Here is a 22360-nt window from a genome sequence, read left to right on the forward strand (position 1 = left end):
TTACTAACTCTGCCAATGACTGGGTGGGACCAATCAGATCTCATGTATGAAGAAGCCTGTTTAGTCAGCCATAGATCCAAGGCACATCACCCAGCTTACCTTTATCAGCAGGACATTTAGTATTTTCATCTTACTGTCCAAATCCCCTATCTTGATAATAATCTCAGGAGAGGAGGATAGTTGGTCTCCTACCACTGCTATTTTAAAATAGAGGTAGTTTAGGGAAGACACACCGGTAGGAGACAACTAAAAATGAGTAGAAACAAAGTGATCAGGGCCATAGCACAGAATTTCCAGGGCAGAAATTCGGACTATGAGGACTGGGTTTTAGTTCCCTTCCTGCTCATGTGAGGCTCCAAAGCTCATGAAGAATGACCCCAATTGGGATCAGGGAGCCTCTGGGAGGAAGCAGACCACTCTCTCCAGTGGCAGTTGAAAGTGGGACTTAGACAAGTGTTTTCCTGAACAAGGTGCTTTGTGCCTTAAAAAGTGAACAGCCTGGGCTTATCAATGTGCTCAACTTTCTTTTCTTGTGCCTAACTTGACTTTTCTTGTACCCCAATCTTTGTAATATGAAAAGGGGTAAGGATGGAGACTGTATCTTAGTATTTCTCAAAGTGCATTACACATGCCAAAGTGGACACAACAGTTCATAAAATATATACCCTCATTGATAGCTATTAATTTAGTGTATAGAATAAAGCTGCTTAATGTTTATGTGACACTAGCTTTTTCCTGTTGGCAGCAGTATGAAGTTTTACTCTAAAAGTAAAGCTAACTGAAATATTTTTTTAGATAAAATAAAACATTGCAAGTTTTATTTGCTTATTTGTTCATACCATATTTGCTATGGTAGAACTAATTGAGGCTGCCTGTGAATGTTGCAAGTCTAGGACAGTTATAAGTAGTATAGAGGGCCCGGTGCAGTGGCCTAGTAACTATAGTCCTCGCCTTGAACATTCCAGGATCCCATATGGGCACTGGTTCTAATCCCGGCAGCCCTGCTTCCCATCCAGCTCCCTGCCTGTGGCCTGGGAAAGCAGTAGAGGATGGCCCAAAGCCTTGGACTCCTGTACCCGTGTGGGAGACCTGGAGGAAGTTCCTGGCTCCTGGCTTCGGATCAGCACAGCTCCCACCATGGCGGTCACTTAGAGAGTGAATCATCGGTTGGAAGATCTTCCTCTCTGTCTCTCCTCCTCTCTGTATATCTGACTTTGCAATTAAAATAAATAAATCTTTAAAAAAAATACTAGTGTGGAAAGGATTCCAAGAGACCCAAAATACTCATCACTTTTTAGAGGCTATAAGCAGCTAAATTTATCTTTCTAATATGGATGACTGCTACAATTGGTAGTGAATTCACACATCATGTGACTCTTTTAGAAATCCCCATCACACATTGCTCATCTGTAATTCTGCTTTGGTTTTTTTTTTGTTGTTTTTTTTTTTTTTTTTTTTTTTGCTTTTGTTTTTGTTTTTGTTTTTTTAGGGTTTTTGTGGTCTTTTTTCACCTTTCAAAATCAGGCAGTAAAATGAGCTGATGTCAGGACCAGTGTGTGGTTGAAGTCACCACCTACACCATTGGCATCTCATATGGGCATCAGTGCTATATGCTCCACTTCCAATTCAGCTCCCTGTTAATGGACTGGGAAAGCAGTGAAAGAAGGCCCAAAGACTTGGGCCTATGCACCTCCTTGGACAAGCCCTATGGAGCTCCTGGTTCCTGACTTTGAACTGGTGCAGCCCTGACCATTGGGAATTAATTAGCTGATGGAAAATCAGTTTCTCTCTTCACTTCTCTGTAACTCCGACATTCAAATAAGTAAGTAAATACTTTTAAAAAATCAAAATGCAAAGATTTAAAAATGAACTGATGGCTGCAACTTACTTTGAAACATTCTAAAAATTAAGACATAACAGATAACATGATGAAGCAAATGTGGCAAAATGCTTACAATTACAGGTTTAATTTCAGATTTATAGCTGTCCATTGTCTAATTTTCAACTCTTTTTCTTTTCTTCCTTCCTTCTCTTTAACCTTAAACAAAATTTTTAATTGCAAAGAGAAAGAGATCTTTGATCTGTTGGTTCACACCCAAATGGCCACAATAGTTGAGGCTGGTCTAGGCCAAAGTCAGGAGACCAGAGCTCCATACTAGTCATCTACACAGAGGATGGAGCCCAGGTACTTGGGTCATTACTGTTCTTTCCAGGTGCATTAGTGGGGAGCTGGATCAGAAGTAGATCAACTGGGACTTAAAACTAACGCTGAGCTGTGGGATGCTGGGGTTACAAGCCGCAGCTTAGCAGGCAGTATAACAACACTGACCCCCTCAACCTTTTCTTTATCTTGAAAGTGTTCATAATAAATTGTTGAGCAGAAAACACACTGATGCATCTTTTTTCTTGTATATTTTGGCTATACAAGTGAGTTGTGGTACAGGCTATATATGGAATGCAGATTAAAGCCTTGGACAGCCAAGGAGACCACAGGGAATTGGAGTGCCTTTGGAGGCCGAGAACTCTGAGGTCACCCACCCCCATTTGGGTCTACCACATGGGATGGAAGAAGTCCAAATCCTGCCTTGCAGGATCCAAGGTCATTGGAATGACAACCAGGAGCACTGAGCGGTCCGCAGAAACAGAAGAACAGTAAACTTCCTTCGGGACTAGGGAGAGGAGCTTTCTCTGGTCCTTGCCTGGTCCCAACTTTGGGTCCCCACCCTCTCTCGTAATGACCATCAGGATAGCTCCAGAAACCCCTCAAAACAAATAAACAAAAAGCTAGAATAAATAGAGAACAACAAGCAAAGCTTAGAAACAGACAGGAAACGGTCAGCGGGGATGCACTTATAACTCACTGGGTGGGACACAAAGATTAGCTACTCCTCACTGGGGTATTGAAGATTTCTCTGCACACCCCTCCTAAAACTGTTCACCTAAACTGTTGACATATGTCTTGTTAGAATTATAGAGTTAGACTACCCAAAAAAGAGCCAGGTTCAGCAAAATCATGCTTCAATGCTAAAAACTGCTAAATACTAAAATTAAAATAGATATGAGACAGCTGAATAGTCATCTATAGCCATTTTAAGGTGTATAGCACCTGGTTGTGTATAAACTAATAATTGAAATGTCAATGTAGAAGTCACAGGATGTGGTTAAGAACTTGCACTCTTTTTTTTTCTCTGTTAACATATTGGTTACTCAATACCATGTCAACTAATTCCGTAACGTTATAAATTGTTACTGATGTAATGTCGGGGTTTTTAATTGATCGGGATGATACTCTGCCGGCTCTACCTTCAGACCAGAGAATGTCTCCCCAAGAAACCGTTGAGCTTATCTGGACAATAAGATGCTGGACTTTATGCTTGGTAGATGCTTGCAATGAAAGAATCTCAACTGAATTTGAACTGTGGTAACGCAACAAAGTGGAGGAGGAATCCACCATGAGGGGGGGTTGGGGAGGGGTGGGGGGAATCCCGTCACCTATAAAACTGTGTCACATAATGCAATGTAATAAAAAAAATAGACACATAAAAAAAACCTGGGACAAACAGCACTTTATATTTTGACATTTCATATTTACCAGTTTAGACAAGCATTTTTACTTACCTAATGATTCAAACTTGTCCTTCAGTTACACATTGAGTTTTATAATGGCTGTAGGGAGAATAGTTGGGCAAGAATGCTTGCAGAGGTTGGCAGCCTGTATCTCATCTCTTGAACAAAGGTCAGGAACAAGGGTCACTGTTCAATACCTGCAGCTGTGGGGGGAAAGGTGACCTGAAAGCTGGTTGTTTCATAATCCACACCAAGAACACCTGGAATGCAAAGGCCTTCCCTCTTTGGAGTTAACATACATTGTAATTCTCTAAAGTTGGAATTCTAAAGCCTCCTTGGAGGAGTCCATGTGAAGAGTGGAATTTCTAGTCAAAGAGGTATTACATAGAAAATTGAGGCTAACATAAAGTTTTAACTACATCTATACTTCCATCAAGCCAGAAAGCGAGCTGAAATTCCAAATGACTTTCAAGCATGCCAAGGGACCTTATCAGACAAATAATGACGAAGTTAGCCCTGGGAACCCAAAGGACTATTTAGACGTTTTCTCAAATGTTTAAAAAATAACGTTGAAGATAAAAAAATTAAATGATGCGCCTATCCCCAAGGTTGTTCTCTGTTATTCTTTCTGATAATGGAGAATTCTATGTATATGGTTCATTTAGATGTATGGGAATATTTTTAATAAAATTAAAAGTTATTCCAGTTATAGAAAAAATTTCACACAAATATGAAACAAGTCAAAGCAGGATATATTTTGCTCCCAGTTTCCATAAAGAAATAAATAATATATTTTACTAAAATCTATCTTAGAGACGTTCCTTCCTAATGTACATTTTCATCTTATCACAGAAAAAAACTGTAATATGCAGCAAAATCAGTCTCTATTATACCCTGCAACATAAATTATCCAAATTTTACCAACCCAGTAACTAGAGACACTAATTTTCCAAAGACCAATCTAATTCCCAAAGATAAGTCAGTAAAAACATATTAATATTGCTTTCTTAACCACAAATAGTTTATTACTCAGGAACGAATATTTTTTGGATCACAGACATTACATCTTACAGTCCTTAGTCTTTTCCTAATAGGAATATAGCCATTTTCCACACATGCTTCTGTGGTCATTCATTTATTGACAATCAATTGAACATCTTCTATTACAGTCCCTAGGCATGAGTCAATGAACTAGACACACAAGGTTCCTGCTGCCATGGAGACTACATTCCAGAGGGGTAGACATGGATAACAAGCAAGTAAAACAATGTAATTTCAGCTAATGTCTCCATGAAAATAAGCCAGGGGTGACACGATAGTGACAGTGGCTATGGAAATCGTTTCTATAAGCTTTTGTTCTTGTTAAATCAAATAGCATCAGAACCAGAACCTGTTACAAGAACCAAGTCTCCCATTTCCTTTTTCCTCCAACTCTTCAGGCAGGAGAGGCAGCTTCTTTTGAAGTGACATTTGAGCAGAGAAGTGAATGACAAAATAGAGCTACTTATGAATGGGCCAGACAAAAAGCTTTCCAGAGAGAATGGAAAATGCATTCAGACAGGAATGCCAGATTACAGGGAGCAAGGAAGACCTAGGGCAGGAAGTGATGGGTCCTTTTAAGACTGTTTTAACTTCTACAGAGAACATGGACCACGGGTGTGCAAAACAGAGCGTGACAGCAGAGATGCCACAGGAGGAGACTGAGAAGACAGCAGCTTGAACTAGGGTGTTAGCCAGGACAAGCTTAAATGCACTGAAGGACATGGTGGGTCAGACAGACTCCAGTGGGGGAAACAAGGTAAGATGTGGACATTGGCCACTGTTCCGCCTTCTTGACATGCCAATTTCCTCGTAGTTACTGAATTTAACCACTGTGGAAGTTTTGAGGATAAGTCACAAGCTAATTACTCTTTTTCTTGAAGCTGGGATCCAATCAGATGCTTTTATTAGGAGTTTTGGACCAGGAACGATGCAGAGAGCCAAGATGGTTTTATAAGGAATCTCAGTGATGTGCCTGGGGCCATTTGTTGTTAACAGCAACAGCAGCACTGTGTCAAGACTCAGCTCTGATTGCTGTCAGTCTGTTCATCTCTAAGTTCCTGCTTATTATTTTCTGTTTGCCCAATTCTTAAAAACGTAGTTAAAAACAAGAGATGCCTTATAGAAAGGGCAAAAATCTTAAGTATGTAACCATCTGTGTAATCACCTCTGAATTAAGATATTTAAAAAAGCACCCTAAAACCTTTGTTTTCTTTGATATATTACTTTTCCAAATTACTCAGTTTCTATCTGAATTTGCCAATTTTTGGCTAAATTTAGGATGCTACCAAGAACTCTTTCCTGCAGCATTAAACTATTGACTAATATGAACCTTAGAGAACTGGACATGAAAATGTGGCAGGGAAAATTACATTTGTTTTTGTAGTGCAAGTCTCGGGCCAGTAAGACTCAAAGACTATTATTAGGGGCCCGGCGGCATGGCCTAGCGGCTAAAGTCCTCGCCTTGAAAGTCCCGGGATCCCATACGGGCGCCGGTTCTAATCCCGGCAGCTCCATTTCCCAGCCAGCTCCCTGCTTGTGGTCTGGGAAAGCAGTTGAGGACGGCCCAATGCATTGGGACACTGCATCTGCGTGGGAGACCCGGAAGAGGTTCCAGGTTCCCGGCATTGGCCCGTTGCGGCTCACTTGGGGAGTGAAACATTCGACGGAAGATCTTCCTCTCTGTCTCTCCTCCTCTCTGTATATCTGGCTGTAATAAAATGAATAAATCTTTAAAAAAAAAAAGACTATTATTAAAGAAGTTACTTTATTATACCAAAGTACCCCCAAAATTGTTTTTAAATTGTAATATCCTATTCTTCAAAAACATCCTGTGTTGTAGACACAAAATTCCTTTCAGAAACAGTACCTGTACCACAACTGGTTTCTTTAATATCCCTAAATAAAGATTTAAAATGTGAAGCTTTGCAAATCTCATTTATTATGTGAGACTCAGACAAACATGAAGCCTTGTTTTATTAGCTCAGCAATATTAAAAACCAGTAGAAAACTATGAGGCACTTGCTAAGTACTATATTAATAATTATAATATTCAATAAATTTTTATCTTTAAAAGATATATTTAAAAGGCAGCGAGAAAGAATCTTCCATTCACTGGCTCATGCCCCAAATGGTAACAAAAGCCATGGCTGGGTCAGGCCAGTGCCAAGAACCAGGAAGTCAACCCAGGTCTTCCAAGTTGGATGCCTTGGGTCGAGCTATCTGGACCATCATCTGCTGCCTTCCTAAGCACATGAGCAGGGAGCTGGATCAGAAGCAAAGCAGTGGGCCTGGCACAGGAGCGTAGTGGCTAAAGTTCTTGCCTTGCATGTGCCAGGATCCCATATGGGCACCAGCTTATATCCCGGCTGCCCCACTTCTCTTCCAGCTCCCTGACTGTGGTCAGGGAAAGCAATCGAAGACAGCTCAAAGCCTTGGAACTCTGCACCCATGCGGGAGATCTGGAAGCAGCTCCTGGCTGCTGGCTTCAAATTGGCTCAGCTCTGGCCACTACAGCCGCTTGGGGAGTGAACCAGTGGACAGAAGATCTTTTCTCTCTGTCTCCTTCTCTCCGTAAATCTGATATTCCAATGAAAATAAATAAACCTTAAAAAGAAAAAAAAAGCAAAGCAACTAGCACTCAAATTGGCGCCCCAATATAGGATGCCAGCATCATAAACAGCAGTTTAATCTGTTGAGCCACAACTCTGACCCCTACAAACTCATTTTAAAAACATGGAGTCATTTCAATTACACCTTATACAACTCCATCCTTTGGATGCTCAGAACTCATTTCATAGTCCTGACATATTCTTTCGGCTTCTTCTTTAATATAAAACCACAGGAGCAGTGTTGACTGTAGCAGTTAAAATGCTACTTGGGAAACCCTATAACAAACTGAAGTGTCTGGGTTTGAGTCTAAGCTCCACTTCTGATTCAGATTTCTGTTAACGTGCACCCTGTGAGGTTACAGTGACCACATGCACCTTGAAAGCAGCTGGGCTCCTGCCACCCACAAGGTAGACTCAGAGGGAGTTCCAGGGTCCTGGGTGGCATAGTTTGATCCAAAGTGTTCATAGGCATTTGGGAAATGAGCAGATGGAAGATCTTTCTCCCTGCCTTTCAAATAAAATAAGTAAATAAATAAAAAGAAACAGACATGCCCATTTCTGATCACATCAGTTGCTTTTCCCCTAGTCTAAATGACTGTCTGGCTAGCCTGAATTGCTGTAAAACTGGAGCAGAAAATGAGTTTGAACACAGAACAATAGGTCTAATCAAAATGAAGTGTGAAGATACAAAGTTTATCTATCATGTGCCACTTCCAGAGGCAAAACAACACTTGTAAATGCCCAAACCAAGAAAGAGATTCAAAATACGAGATTCAAAACTTCTAATGTACAAATAACGTCACAGTACAAAGAAAACATTCCCCAGAATGATTGTTAACAATCATTTTGCCCAATTTTGGGTAAAGTTGATTAAGATGTATAATCAGAGTTAAAGTGAAGAATGTCTTTCTTTTGTTGAAGAAAATAAAGATAAATATGTAAGTCAGCAATCCCAGAATGAGGACTAAAGGTACCCTGACAAATTTGGTAAACATGGTTAGAAGGAGTTATCATAAAGAAAATAATCTTTTTTTCTGTCAAAAGCTTCACAAACCAATCACATACTCCAGGAAAAAATTAAAACTGCAATAGCCATGACTCAATTATTAAGCAATAACATAGGGCATGATTTGGAAAAGCTAATGGCTGCAAGAGAAAAGATTCCATTTTACCATGAACATGGAATATTCTGCTTAAATCAGTACAGACCTAATGATCTAAGATGGATATGTGTAAGACAATAAACCACCTGGTTTATCCATGAATATTTACGTAATCTAGAGTAACTGTTCCTGATTGGCAGCTTTTAGAATCAGTACAGGATAAATGAAAGTCACATACAGTTTCTCAAAAAATACAAATTATTACGTTATAAAGGAAGCCAAAAACTACTAAGAATATAACTAACAAAAACAATGAGAAGAAATGACATAAGTCACTTACTCATAATGGAGAACCAACAGATCCTGCTTTAGCTGATAGACAAAACAACAACAAATGCTGTCACTCCTGAGAAGTGAGTGGCACTGCTGTGGGGACAGGGAGCGATAGTTTTATTTTTCTATTTTCCAACCATCTGGGTTGTTTTTATTCAGGTATATGCACCAAAGTTAAATTTGTTTTCCTATAAACATTAGAGCTGATAAGCTCACAGGGGATAACAGTTGAGAGTCTGATAGAGTAGGAAAATCCCAGGAAATTTAGACTGCAGGTATAAAACCTCAAAAAGGGTTTAAAGCAAAAGGCTATTTAAAGGCACTCAGACTTAATCAGCAATTCTGAATTCAGCAGAGTCCATAAAAGATGTTTATAACAATGACTTGGCTGTGACAACCAAAGTGTTTAGAATTCTCTAGGACAGCAGAGATTATTTTTAAAACATTTCCCACCCAAAATGGTATGATAACACAACAACATAACAGACTTAAAGGTATTCTGTAAAATTCAATTTTGGACAAATAGATGTTAAAACATACTTAAGGATAATGTATAATGGCACAGCAATACTTCTGTTACAAAAAGATTAGTAAGGGTTGATATCACCAGGCAGCATGTTGAGCCTCCGCCTGTCATACCTTCTGCTCCAGCTCCCTGTTGATGCACCTGGGAGAGCAATGGAAGATGTCCAAATGTTTGGGCCCCTGCACCCACACGCAAGACCAGAAAGAAGCTCCTGCCTTCTGTCTAGCTCTGGCCATTGAGGCTATTTGGGGAGGAATCTAGTGGATGAGGGTTCTCTCTCTTTCTGAACAATTCTTTCAAATAGATTTAATAATAATAATAATAATAATAATAATAATGGTCAGCACGTGGGTATAGTGAGTAATCCTCCATCTGCTAGAACCAGCATTCAATACGGGCATGTTCCCGCTGTTCCACTTGAGATTCGGCTCTCTGCTTTATGGCCTGGGCAGACAGTGGAGTTTAGCTACCCCTGCACGCTAGTGGGAGATCAGGAAGAAGCTCTTGGCTCCCTGCTTTAGATTAGCTCAGCTCTGGCTATTGTGGCCATTTGGGGAGTGTACCAGCAGATGGAAGATTACTCTCTCCATCTCTCCTCTCTTTGTAAAATCTGCCATTAAAATAAAATAAACATATATTTTAAAATAATAATAATTTTTAAAAAGGAATATTAAAATAAGTGGTCATTCAGAGAGGGTATACCTAAGAAGCCACTGAACTTGACTGGACAATAAGATGCTGGACTCTATGTTTGGTATATGCTTGCAATGGGGGAATCTCAACTGAACTTGAGCTGTGGTTATGCAACAAGGTGGAGGAATCCACCATGGTGGGAGGGTTTGGGGAGGGGTGGGGAGAACCCAAGTATCTATGTAACTGTGTCACATAATACAATGTAATTAATGAATTAAAAAAAAAGAAGAAAAAAGAAGTGGTCATTAAAAATTATAATAGCTTTATCAAGATAATAATGTTTTAACAAAGCACATCTCCGAAACAACTTATTCATATCATACGATACACATGATAGAGTAAATGGAAGAAAACGGTTTTTCTACAAAACATTTCAAAGTATTTTCTTTTGCTTATTTACCAACACATACATCTCTCACATACTGTTTTGGCATCTTGCTGAATTATCACAAAAAATTTAAAAATTAAATTTTCATATAAAAACATTTATCTTTTTATCAACAGGATTTCAAATTAAATAATAAGTTATTCTGCTTGTCAATATGTACTGCAAAGAAATAGTTAAATACTTTGATATTTAGAAAAACATCAGAAGTCTAATTTAATGGCTGCTACACCTTTAAGTTAGTAATTCAAATTTTATTTCTAATTTTTCAATTGCATATTTTGTAGCATAAAAGTAAAGTCTAAAATTACATTTTCAAACTTTTCTGTGATTGCTATAACTATCATACGCAGACAAAATAAGTTATTTTTTAAAAATTAGTAAATGTAGAATGCTGGCAAAATGCTTTCTTTAGAAACAAGTGAAGGGAACTATAAAGCCAACATCATAAGTTTGTTACTAGAAATAAATACTTAGAAAATACAAAGATGCACAGAACAGGCGAAGGTATTTTCAAATCTAGGTCATCAGTGCAGAGATGGTCCTTTAAGGAGAAACTCTATTTCAATTTAAAAGATGACTTTTTACAGAAGATACTGTGACTATTATTCAAAATGAAACACCAAAGTTTATTATTTTTATTAAGATGCTTCTAGAATGCTTTTGTTCAAGTGTTTTTAATGTAACTACGTTTAAATCAAATGTCCTTCCCCCCAAAAAGACATTTTAAACTAGTAACTTTGGCCTCATGACATATATATTTCAAAGACACCTGTGATTCTATAGGTAAATCCCTTCCCTTGACCTAGTTCCTATATATATATATATACACACGTGGAGATACATACATATTTTCAGGATTATAAAAATATTTATTTTATAAGCTTAAATAATTACTGAATGTCAATACAGGATACATTAAATATGTGCGTAATTTCACGCTTATTTATAAACATATTTTCTCATAGCAGCATTTTCATTGCAAATGAAATGTGACCAAATGATGCTGACACTGACTCAGATCTCAAGTCAGATGGAGCAGCTGCACTGAGCGGATCAGGCTTCAGCTAAGTACAAGCAGTTCCTAGCAGGAACAAAAACCTGGATGAGCCGATGACTTATGCAAACCTTTTAAGTACATTTGAAACTTAGCTCCATAGAGTTGGCAAGATTTATTAAAATACCCATGTTATCTTTATCCCCGGAACAATTTCCTGATACCATAAAAATCACATCAGCTACTAGTTTTTTTAAATTAAATCACATTAATGTAGAAATTAACAGAAGGTTTCATGAGTAAAAAAAAAATCACTGAGGAGGTTTAACAAAATAAAGACTGATATAAATTTTAAAGATATTATTTAAAAAATAAATAAATAAAACCCCATCAATCTCAAACACTTATATTAAGTTTGTTCTTGTTGAGTTCACGTTCCAGATTGCCAATCAAAATATCAATGCTTTCTTGTAGATCTTTGAGGTTGGCTTTTCGCTCCACTGTGGACTCAATGGTCTGTACTGTCAAATACGTCTGAAATGCACACTCTTTGGACATGGAAACCGGCTGTTCAATCATTATCTCAGGTCCATTCGTTTTGCCATAGTCTTCTGCATTTTCCCTGTAATCTGAAGGCACATGATCATAATCTGCATCACTTGAATTTTCCTTTGTATTTAAAAAATAGTTTTCTCCACAGCTACTCCAGTCTCCTGCATAACGATTGCTAAGCGGACTGTCTAATCTGGTTTGCCTTGGCCTGAGGACTCCCAGCGATTCAGTTCCACTCAGATTTAACATGTAAGGTCGCTCTTTCTTCCGCCTCAAATAACGCAGAGAAGACGTCTGCTCAGCGAACAAATTGTCTGTTGATTCTTTGGCAGTTAAACGTTGCACTACAAGTGAACAATAAATTTGCTTTATTGACAGCAATCCAACTGGCCTTAACAAAACAGCGCTAAAGATAAGCCATTTAATAATCAACTACAAACATGCATTACGATAAAGACATGCATGCTATCGATAGGAAGCATTCCATAGTTATTTTTCCTACCACCACACATAATCAAGATTAGGAAGAAGCTAGTAGAATGTTCAGTGGTGCTAATTCATGCCATATCATAATGTCTCAAAACAGAACAAAATTTCAAGGTTGATTAATTTTTTTGTGCAAGTTAATTATTGACTAGCTATAACTCCAAGAGTAGCTAAGCTGGTAGCTTCTCCTAAATTAAAAGCTATAGCAAAAAGCAGGCAAGGCATATTGGTGAACAAACAAAAGAAACCAAAACAAAAATTTCCTTTGTCTGCAAACATCTAAAAGAGGCAAAGGCATCTAAAGTGATCACTGTAGAAATTCTGACTTTTGTGGGCTTTTTTTTTTTTTTTGGCAACTCTATTAGCAGCAGTGACATAATTTACTTTATGAAGCAGCCCAAATTTCATTTTGATAAAATGCATGAATGCTAAACTTGACCACGTGTTACCTGAGTTCATTATACAGCATTAATTACTAATTGTCTTCGTTAATTGCCTGAAAATAGTACAGATATTTTATTTTCCCATTCTGAAGACATATTTAATAATTCTGAATAACATTCCATGTAATATTGTCTTAAACTGTGTATTGTGATGGAAATACAGAAGATTACCATAAAATTACTTCATAATAACTCAAATCTTTATTGATTACTCGTGTATACTCCGCAAAACATTTATCTAAGGTTTTTCTGTATAAAAAAAGACAATTCAAAATGCTGAAACACAGCTAATACAATTATATACCTTTCTGTTTCTGCTTGTTTATTCTCCATTAATAAATGTCTCTCCTTTTACACTTCCCTTCACCGAAATAAATGGAACATAAATCAATGATAACAATTCAACTTCACACTCTCAACACATGATGAATGTCTGCATGCAATTGTACAAAATAATACAAATGAAAACTACACAAACATATATGGTTTTAGTTTCCTAGACTTAAAGTGAGATTCTTAACATATTTCAGAGGTCACATAATTTTCTGTTAGTTATGTCTTATTATAATCATTTCTATTTTTTATTTTTTTAATTGTTGATGGTCATAAGTCACTATAGAGCTAAAACTTCTTGATCTGAAATTTTCTAGAAAAACCATTTATTAGACTGATCTTTAATATCAGTATTAATATAGAATGCTCCATGCCATTAATTGATGTAATTGCAAACTGGTATCTGAACATCTGTAGAATTTATTCATATTCCTTTGTCTCCAGTTTATTTTCATTGTCTCCTCACATTTTTCCCTTCAGCATGTTCTTGCTTTTTTTAGTGTTTACCTGTCATGTCTATTGTTTTCACCCACCAATTAGAGTATTCTGTAATTCCCTCCAGTTGTCTTAGTGTGCCCGTAAAAACCCATAATCACGGGGAGGCCATTGGTGCAGTAGCATCCTAGGTCAGAGTGCCTGGTGTTACCCCCCCTTCAGAACCAACTTTCTGCTAATATGCACCCTGGAAAACAGTGGATAAGGATTTAAGTCCCTGGGTTCCTTTCACTTTCGTGGGAAGACCAGGATTGAGTCCCCGGGCTCGTGGCTTTGGCCTAGCCCAGCCCTGGCTGTTGTGCTCATTTAGAGAAACAGCAGATTAAGTTTTCTTTGTGACTGTCTCTGCCTTTTAAATAAAATGGAAATAAATAAAATCTTCTAAAAATTTAGATTCACTATGTTGCTACTTGCCTAAGGTTGATTCTAATCAAGAACCTATTTAAACATTTTGTATATTTTCTTGAATGTATTTCAGAAATCACTAAATCGATCATATTTTAAAAGATTTACTTGCTTACTTGTAAGGCAGAGGAACGGCAGGCATGGGGGGGAATAAGAAAAAGAGGTCTTCATTTGCTGTTTCACTCCCCAATGCCCACAGTGGAGAAGGCTGGGCCAAGACTAAATCAGAAGCTTGGAACTGCATCTGAGTCTTCCACTTGGGTGGCGGGGCCCAAGCACTGGGACCAACCTCCACTGTTTCCCAAGCGCATCAGCAAGGAGCCATATTAGAAAGAGGGCACCAAGAGTTGAGCCAGTACTCTCATGGGATGCCAGCGCCACAGTTAATGTCCTAATCTGCAGCAGCACATGATCGACTCCGATAAACTGCTATTGTTTTTAAAGATTTGTTTATTTTTATTGCAAAGTCAGATACACAGAGAGGAGGAGAGACAGAGAGGAAGATCTTCCATCTGATGATTCACTCCCCAAGTGGCTGAAGCAGGCAGAGCTGAGCCAATCCGAAGCCAGGAACCCGGACCCTCTTCCAGGTCTCCCACATGGGTGCAGGGTCCCAAGGCTTTGGGCTGTCCTCGACTGCTTTCCCAGGTCACAGGCAAGGAGCTGGATGGGAAGCGGGGCCGCTGGGATGAGAACTGGCAACCATATGGGATCCCGGTGCATCTAAGTTGAGGACTTTAGCCGCTAGTCCACCGTGCCGGGCCCAAACTGCTATATAACAAATCATTTAAACTGACATTTTATGCCTTTTAGACATAAATTAAATTTCAAAAAAAAATTGCAGGCTAAGCCACCATTTGAAACATCAGCATCCTACACCCCAGCACCAGTTTAAGTTCTGGCTGCTCTGTTTCTAGTTCAGCTTCCCATTTATGCATCTGAGACAGCAGTGGGGTCCCTACCCATGTGGGAAAACAAGATGGAGTTCCTGGCTCCTGGGTCCTGGCTTCAGCCCTGCCCAGATCTGGCTGTTGTGGCCATTTCAAAAGTGAATTGGCAAAAGGAAACAGGTTTGATCTCTGTCTCTCCTTTTGTCTCTGTTACTCTGCCTCTCAAATAAATCAATTTTTTTTAAAGAAAAAGAAAGATGCCACTGAAAAGAAATTCAAAATGTATTAAAACAGCTTTTTTTTGGTCTTATTTTCTACCAACATAGTAGTTTTATTCTCTTTATTAGCCTCTATATTATAATTACTTTAACAGAAATATGTTGAGTTACTAGTTAGTACCAACTAATTTTCTAGGGTCTAGGATATAGGATGATAAGTAAAATATGGTCCCTAACCTCATGAAATTTATGAGGTTGGGGGGGAGGGGGATGAAATAAAAAGGATTACAGAAAGTGGATACCACTTCCAAAAACTGTGTGCAGGCTATTCATCATGGAAAACACAGTGCAGCAAAGTTCTACAAGTTAAATCTACTTTCTTATCTATAAACTAAAAGAGTTTTCAGCATTCTTAAAACAGAAAACCCATTTTTAAAAGAAGAACTTTTATGAAAACATAAAACAGATTTAAAAAATAAGACTGTCCTGTTCAACAGACGAATGTTTCCTTTCTATTCCCTATCTCTCATCAAGTTGGCTCCAAAACCACTTGCCAAAAACAGAATCTGAGGGACTTGTGAGAAAATAACTTGATAAACTATTGGTAACATGACTTTTAACTTGTATCACTATTGTGCTAGGGTTCTTAACTACCCTGAAGACTTGGGGCTTTCAAACAGAAACCTCTAACTAAAGTATCTTCTTGGCTAAAGTTAACATATGTAAAGCAAAATATGTCACAAAATAAAATTAAAATGATAACTTTTTAGTGAGAAAAACTGTAAAATACGGTACGCATCAAGAAAAGCCAAAGTCTTCAATGGAATGCAGGGAGATGGGCAGCACTGAGTTAATATTATCATCCACAAAACCGGTGAGTCTGTCCCCTATGGGGTTGAGATGACTTCGGGCTTGGTGTCTGGAGACCCACATTGAGTTCTGGGCTCCTAGCTTTCGCCAGCTCCAGCCCTGACTGTTGCAGGTATTAAAGGAAGTGAACCAATGGGTGGAAGACCTCCCTCTTTTTTTCTATTTTTCTCTCTGTGTGTCTCTCCTTGCCTTTTGATTAACAAAAAATGAGTAAAATAAAATTTAAGAAGACTAGCTCAATCAGTGCTTTGCATTTTTGTCTTTCCTTCTCATATATACCAATAAAGGAGTAACAAAGAGTATTTATGAAGGGCTCACTTGGCAAAAACCCTTTGGCCATTGCTTTAGGTGCCGTTTATCTCAATCTTCACAACAATCTTGACATCAGCTCTACCTAAAAAGAAACTAAAGCTTGCTGAAGCTGAACCCACCCTTCAGTCAAGTGTCACAGTTCAAACCTGAATCCTGGTTGATCTCGAAGCTGAATACGTTTACCACTGTAAGCACCTCAGTCCTTTCACATTGGACCTGTGCAGTGTGGGCAAGGCAAGCAGGGAACACTACACAATCAAAACATCGTGGCACTTAAATACAGGATCCTTGATTGATCCTTAATTAAAATGAAGTATGCATTTCTTTTAGTGCTGAAAATATATAAGAGAAGTTGTTGGGAAAATAACTGTCAGTCTTTGGATACTGACTGGAATAATGGATGGATAATGAAAGCTAAATCAAAAATAATTACCAGTTCAAACTGGAGTAACTGAAAGGGTGACCAGGACATACAGTAAAGATATCAAGAGGAAGAACTGATTTAAGGAGAAGCATGAATTCTGCTTCATACTAATTAAACTAAAATTGAGAAAAGTAAAAAATATTTAGTATCTATTGTGTATCAAGACATGTGTTGAGCACCTTACACACATAACCTTTTATTTAATCTTCATGCACAACCTAGAAACACATTTTTAAAGATTATATAACAAAAGATAAAGCTGAGGATCAAAGATGGAGCTTATCCAAGATCAGATTGCTAATAGGTAGCAAAACCAGGATTCAAAACCATATCAATCATGTCTAAAATGTGCATTGATCTATATGTCCATAAAATTATCAGCAAATACTGAAAGCTAAAATAGAAACACTTAAAGGCCAGTACAATTTCATATTTGAAAAAAAAAAAGCAAAATCTAGCTAACATATTCTTGAATCATATAGGGGCATATTGAATGATTAGTTCATTAAACACTATCATCAAAAGAGAAAAACATTTCCAAAGAATCATTTACCTGGCCAAAGCTGTAGTAAATAATGAAGAACTTCAATATGTTTTTTAAAATCCAAAGCACTTGCAAGTTCTTCTGAATCAGTAAAGATTCTATTGTTATGGGTGGAAGTCTCTTGCCTCTGACTTAACAACACTGGTCCGAAGCACACCGCCAAATTCTGGCAGGTCATTTTATTCACTTCATGGAAAGAAGCCACAAGTTTCAAATGATCCAACAACATCTTTAGGGTTGCCTAGATTAATTTAAATTAACATAACAGTCATAGAAGGGCAAATTCAAGGACACAATTTATATCAGAAAATGTAGAGAGGCATCCCCTTACTTTTTTTTTTTTTTAAAAGATTTATTCATTTTATTACAGCCAGATATACACAGAGGAGGAGAGACAGAGAGGAAGATCTTCCATCCGATGTTTCACTCCCCAAGTGAGCCGCAACGGGCCGGTGTGCGCCCATCCGATGCCGGGACCAGGAACCTCTTCCAGGTCTCCCACGCGGGTGCAGGGTCCCAACGCATTGGGCCGTCCTCAACTGCTTTCCAGGGCCACAAGCAGGGAGCTGGATGGGAAGTGGAGCTGCCGGGATTAGAACCGGCGCCCATATGGGATCCCGGGGCATTCAAGGCGAGGACTTTAGCCCTTTAGCCCTTAGGCCATGCCGCTGGGCCCAAAACATTACTTTTTAAATTGTTTTTTGATACAATTTAGCTGGCGCTTGGCTCTTTCTTCCTCCTCCCCCAAGTTCCCTCCCCTCTCCTCTGTAAAACTTTTTATTTTTTGAGTCAACTGCCCTTACTGGTTTCTTTAAGGTTTGAATTTATCGGGCCTGGCGGCATGGCCTAGCGGTTAAAGTCCTTGCCTTGAACGCCCCGGGAGCCCATATGGGCGCCGGTTCTAATCCCGGCAGCTTCACTTCCCATCCAGCTCCCTGCATGTGGCCTGGGAAAGCAGTCGAGGACAGCCCAAAGCTTTGGGACCCCTGCACCCGCGTGGGAGACCTGGAAGAAATTCCTGGTTCCCGGCTTCGGATTGGCGCAGCACCGGCCGTTACAGTCACTTGGGGAGTGAATCATCGGACAAAAGATCTTCCTGTCTCTCCTCCTCTCTGTATATCTGACTTTGCAATAAAAGTAAATAAATCTTAAAAAAAAAAAAGGTTTGCATTTAGGGCCTAATTTAAGTCTTTATAGATTACCTATATATATATATATATATAAATAAATGACACAATGTATTTAGAAGCAATAGAAGGGCCCAGCGCAGTAGGCTAGTGGCTAAAGTCCTTGCTTTGCATGCTCCAGGATCTCAAGTAGGTGCTGGTTCATGTCCCAGATGCTGCACTTCCCATTCAGTTCCTGCTTGTGGCCTGGGAAAGCAGTAGAGGATAGCTCAAAGCCCTGGGATCCTGCACCCATGGGGAAAACCCAGAAGAAGCTCCTGGCTCCTGGCTTCAGATGGGTTCCGCTCCAGCTGTTGCAGCCACTTGGGGAATAAACCAGCAGACAACGGATCTTTCTTTGTCTCTCTCCTTCTCTCTGTAAATCTGACTTTCCAATAAAAATAAAGAAATCATCAAAACAAAATAGAAGCAGAGTTCTACTCAGGAATACCACAAATGTTAAATACTTAAAATAACAATAATTTGTGGCTCTGGCTATATTAACCAGTGCCAGGAAAAAAATATATACTAATTATGCTTACCTTCTCAACATCTGGCAGGTAATCCAGTAGGTCTACAGTGTACTTAGAGTCACTTGGGTCATTCTCACAACCGTTCGATGACATTTTCAAAGGGCTTTTTGCCATTGCTTCTAACACAGCCTCATAAAGCTGCTTTGTTATCAGAGGAGAAGGAAGTTCTCTAAGGTAATCCTTAAGAACACCTTTAGAAAATAAATAAATCAAAGGCAGTCAGTGATTGGTCCTCAGAGTGAAAACAAAAAGAACTACAGTGATTTTTTACAAAGCATTTATCAGTATAGCCAAATATCCTGAGAGTAAAAGCAGCAATATAAAAAGAAAGTATTATAATGAAACACTAGCACTTTGTATTCTTTAAAAATTGTCTTGGTAACTGATCTTTTGTTTTGAAAACATACTAAAAATGTATATATGCAGCTTCTAGCTACAGAACTTGTTAGCTTTATTAATCATAAAGTAAGCATTCTTGATGAATATACCCAATTGAATCTGCACTTCTACAAATATTCTAAATGCATGCACACCAGAAATTACAAAAGTAAGGCATATTAAAGTTAACTGTCCAGTAAATTGACAGTGGAAGAGTGCCAATGGTCAAAAGCCTGTGTAAATAACGAAGAATATAAACATATTTTCTCTTTTTATTTTTTATCTATTATTTATTTTTTATTTTCAACATTGTTTACATTGTTAAGAGGGAAGCACACCCATTTGAGTCTCTGAATAGAGTGGAGAGGGTAGAGCCATGGAAGAAGTTTCCTCTTGTATCTGCAGGGCTGCAGCAGGTTGGAGGAGAAGGGGACGGGGCTGCCAAACTACATTAGCACATGGGAATGAGACTGTCATTTGACAAAGCCCTAGAGACTCCAATGTGTGCAGAGGTGCTACCTGAGGGGTTTTTTTTTTTTTTTTTTTTAATGAACAGAAGGCATATCTGCAGCTTCTTTGTTTCCTTTTTTTTTTTTTAATTTATTTATTTTTTCGGAAAGGCAGATTTACACAGAAGGAAAAACAGAAAGATCTTCTGTCTGCTCATTCACTCCCCAAATGATTGCAGCAGCCAGAGCTGAGCCAATCCGAAGCCAGGAACCAGGAGCTTCTTGTGGGTCCCCACATGGGTGCATGGTCCCAGGGCTTTGAGTCATGCTCTATAAGTTTCCCAAGAAACAGGCAGGGAGCTAGATAGCAAGCAGCGCAGCTGGGACATGAACCAGCATCCATACGGGATCCTGGTGGATGTATGACTAGGACTTAGCCAAAAGGCTACCACACCTGGCCCTTGAGTGGTTTTCATAGTTCTGAGATGACATCAGTTTTGTTGGTGGTGGCTTCACTACACCACTGTTAAGAAAATCTTTCCGAAGTCTACTGGCTGACTAAGTCCCACCTTAATGAATTCACGGCCTGGAACATGTTGCAAGGCTTGGCCAGAAGAGTGATTCAACTTGTTCTGCCCTCCACCCTTTGACAAGGCACACAATGTTCTCTGCTAACCTAAATGAATTTGTCATCACGTCCTCAACATGCAACTGGACATGCACTGGCATCAGCAACTGTGGAGACCCAGTCCCAGTACATGCACTCCAAGGTCAGATCACATAAGTTGTGACTTTGTAGGCCTGTGGCTAAACCCTGTGGCCAGGATTTGAATCCATCATCTTAGTTGGAAAATCCCCCAAGAAACCTAACCTGAGGTGAGGTTGTGTGCACCAATTAATGCAGGGTTGTGTTTGATCTTTCACCTGCACCAGCTATGCATATACTGGCGTATGCAGCTGTCTGATCAGTTCTGCCCCCAGTCATTTCTGAATTGATGGGTGTTGTGGTCAACCCCAGGCCTGGTCTTCACACACACCAGTGGATGCTGCAGCCTAGTCAGGGTAACCCCTGAGGCTCACCCCAGCCCTGGTTTTTGTGTGTACCAGCAGGTGCCACAGTTTAGCCCAGACTGTCTAGCATCCTATCTGGCTATTGTGTATACCCATGAGTGCCACAACTTAGCTCGACCCCAGAGCTAAGTCCACACACATGCCCAAGGATGCTGTCACCTTACCTAGCCCAACAACATCCTGGACTTCTGTAATCACCAACGGGAACCGCAGTCTAGTAGAGGAATATCCAGTTTCCCTACCAGGCCCAATCCTACCTAGTCCCAGATCCTGAGCCTGCCAGTGGGCACTGCAGTCCAGCCTGGCACGACTTGTACCCAGTCCCGGACTTGCCAGAGGGTATTGTGGCCTAGCCCTACTGGCCTGCACTCATTCTGGCTTTTGTGTGTGCCAAGGAGTGAAGTAGCCTACCCGAGTCTGGCTGGGACCTAGACCCAGCTCTCTTGCTCAAAAGTGAAGCAACAGACCAGCAAGGGAATCCTTAAAATTCTACTACCAGAATCTTGCACATGCTGGTGGGTGTTTCAGCCCTGAATCATGTGCATGCTGGTGGGTGCTTCAACTCAGCCTGGCATGGTCCACCTGTAGTCTCAGCTCTTATATAGGTGAGTGTTGCAGCCTAGTCCAGCTAGGTGCAGCCCACACGCTGTCCTAACTCCTGTGCATGCCAGCAGGCACTGCGGCACAGCAGGGTAGTTCTCTATGTTCTCCTACCAGGGCCGCTTCCAGCCCTGGATCTCATACATGCCAGCAGGTGCCATGGAGCTACTTGGCATTGCCTGCCCTCGGTCTTGTCCTTTGCATGTGTAAGCAGGTACTGCAACCTGGCCTCACCAAGCCCAGCCTGCTCCCAGCACATTCCTGCCAGTGTCAGGTGGGCTCCTGTCAGGTGAGTTTCATGGTCCAGCCTGGCTCAGCCAATCACCACCCCCAGCTCTGTGCAAATCAGTTGGCCTGCAGTACCACAGAGGTAAACCCACAAGTGCCCTACAGAATCTGCTCCCAGATACGGTTCTCTTGCATTCTAACTGATACTGCAGTCCAGCCTGACATTGCCTACCCCCTGCGATGACATTCTTAGGCAGGTACTTCAGCCTAGGCCAGCAAGGCATGTCCCCACCCCCACCTTTTGCGGGCAGCACACAATGCCACTTAGCCCAGCCACATGGGTGGCTGCCTTGGCCTGACCCAGAAATGCCCTCCTGGCTTTCCCCTCTAAACCACCCCATCTCAGCAACCTTGATACCTGCAAGTGCAGTGGCCTGGCCTACAGAAACCCCCCTGAAGTGATTTCTCACCTGCCAAACATGCCTTCAGTGCCCCTACTCCAATACATCCCCAGACCTCCTTCCCTGGGCAACTGCAGTGCTGTTGCTGCTGCCTGCCTCCAATGTGTGGGGGTATGTTGCATGCCTGGGGGCCAGGGTGGCATGTCCTGCCCTGGCATTCCTTGCCTTCCCCACATACATTAAAAAAAGAAAAAAATGTGGGCAGAGACTCTAAGTTGGACTATGTCAGTCAGTGGATTCTTCAACGA

At 40.1% G+C, this 22360-nt stretch overlaps 1 protein-coding gene across 1 annotated transcript in view; it reads right to left on the reverse strand.

Annotated features, from left to right (window-relative positions):
* Positions 1–11093: 11093 nt before the first annotated feature.
* Positions 11094–22360, reverse strand: part of SYDE2 (synapse defective Rho GTPase homolog 2) — a 52776-nt gene continuing 41509 nt past the window's right edge. Inside the window, exons 5-7 of the mRNA XM_058658758.1 lie at positions 18935–19116; positions 17236–17467; positions 11094–12150 (exon numbers count right to left, since the gene is read on the reverse strand). Of these exons, the coding sequence (XP_058514741.1) occupies positions 11651–12150; positions 17236–17467; positions 18935–19116 (914 nt within the window). The 3' untranslated portion in view covers positions 11094–11650. The remainder of the gene's footprint in view (positions 12151–17235; positions 17468–18934; positions 19117–22360) is intronic.

This window comes from Ochotona princeps, chromosome 2 (genome assembly GCF_030435755.1).
Source record: "Ochotona princeps isolate mOchPri1 chromosome 2, mOchPri1.hap1, whole genome shotgun sequence".
In the NCBI taxonomy this organism is placed as follows: Eukaryota; Metazoa; Chordata; class Mammalia; order Lagomorpha; family Ochotonidae; genus Ochotona; species Ochotona princeps.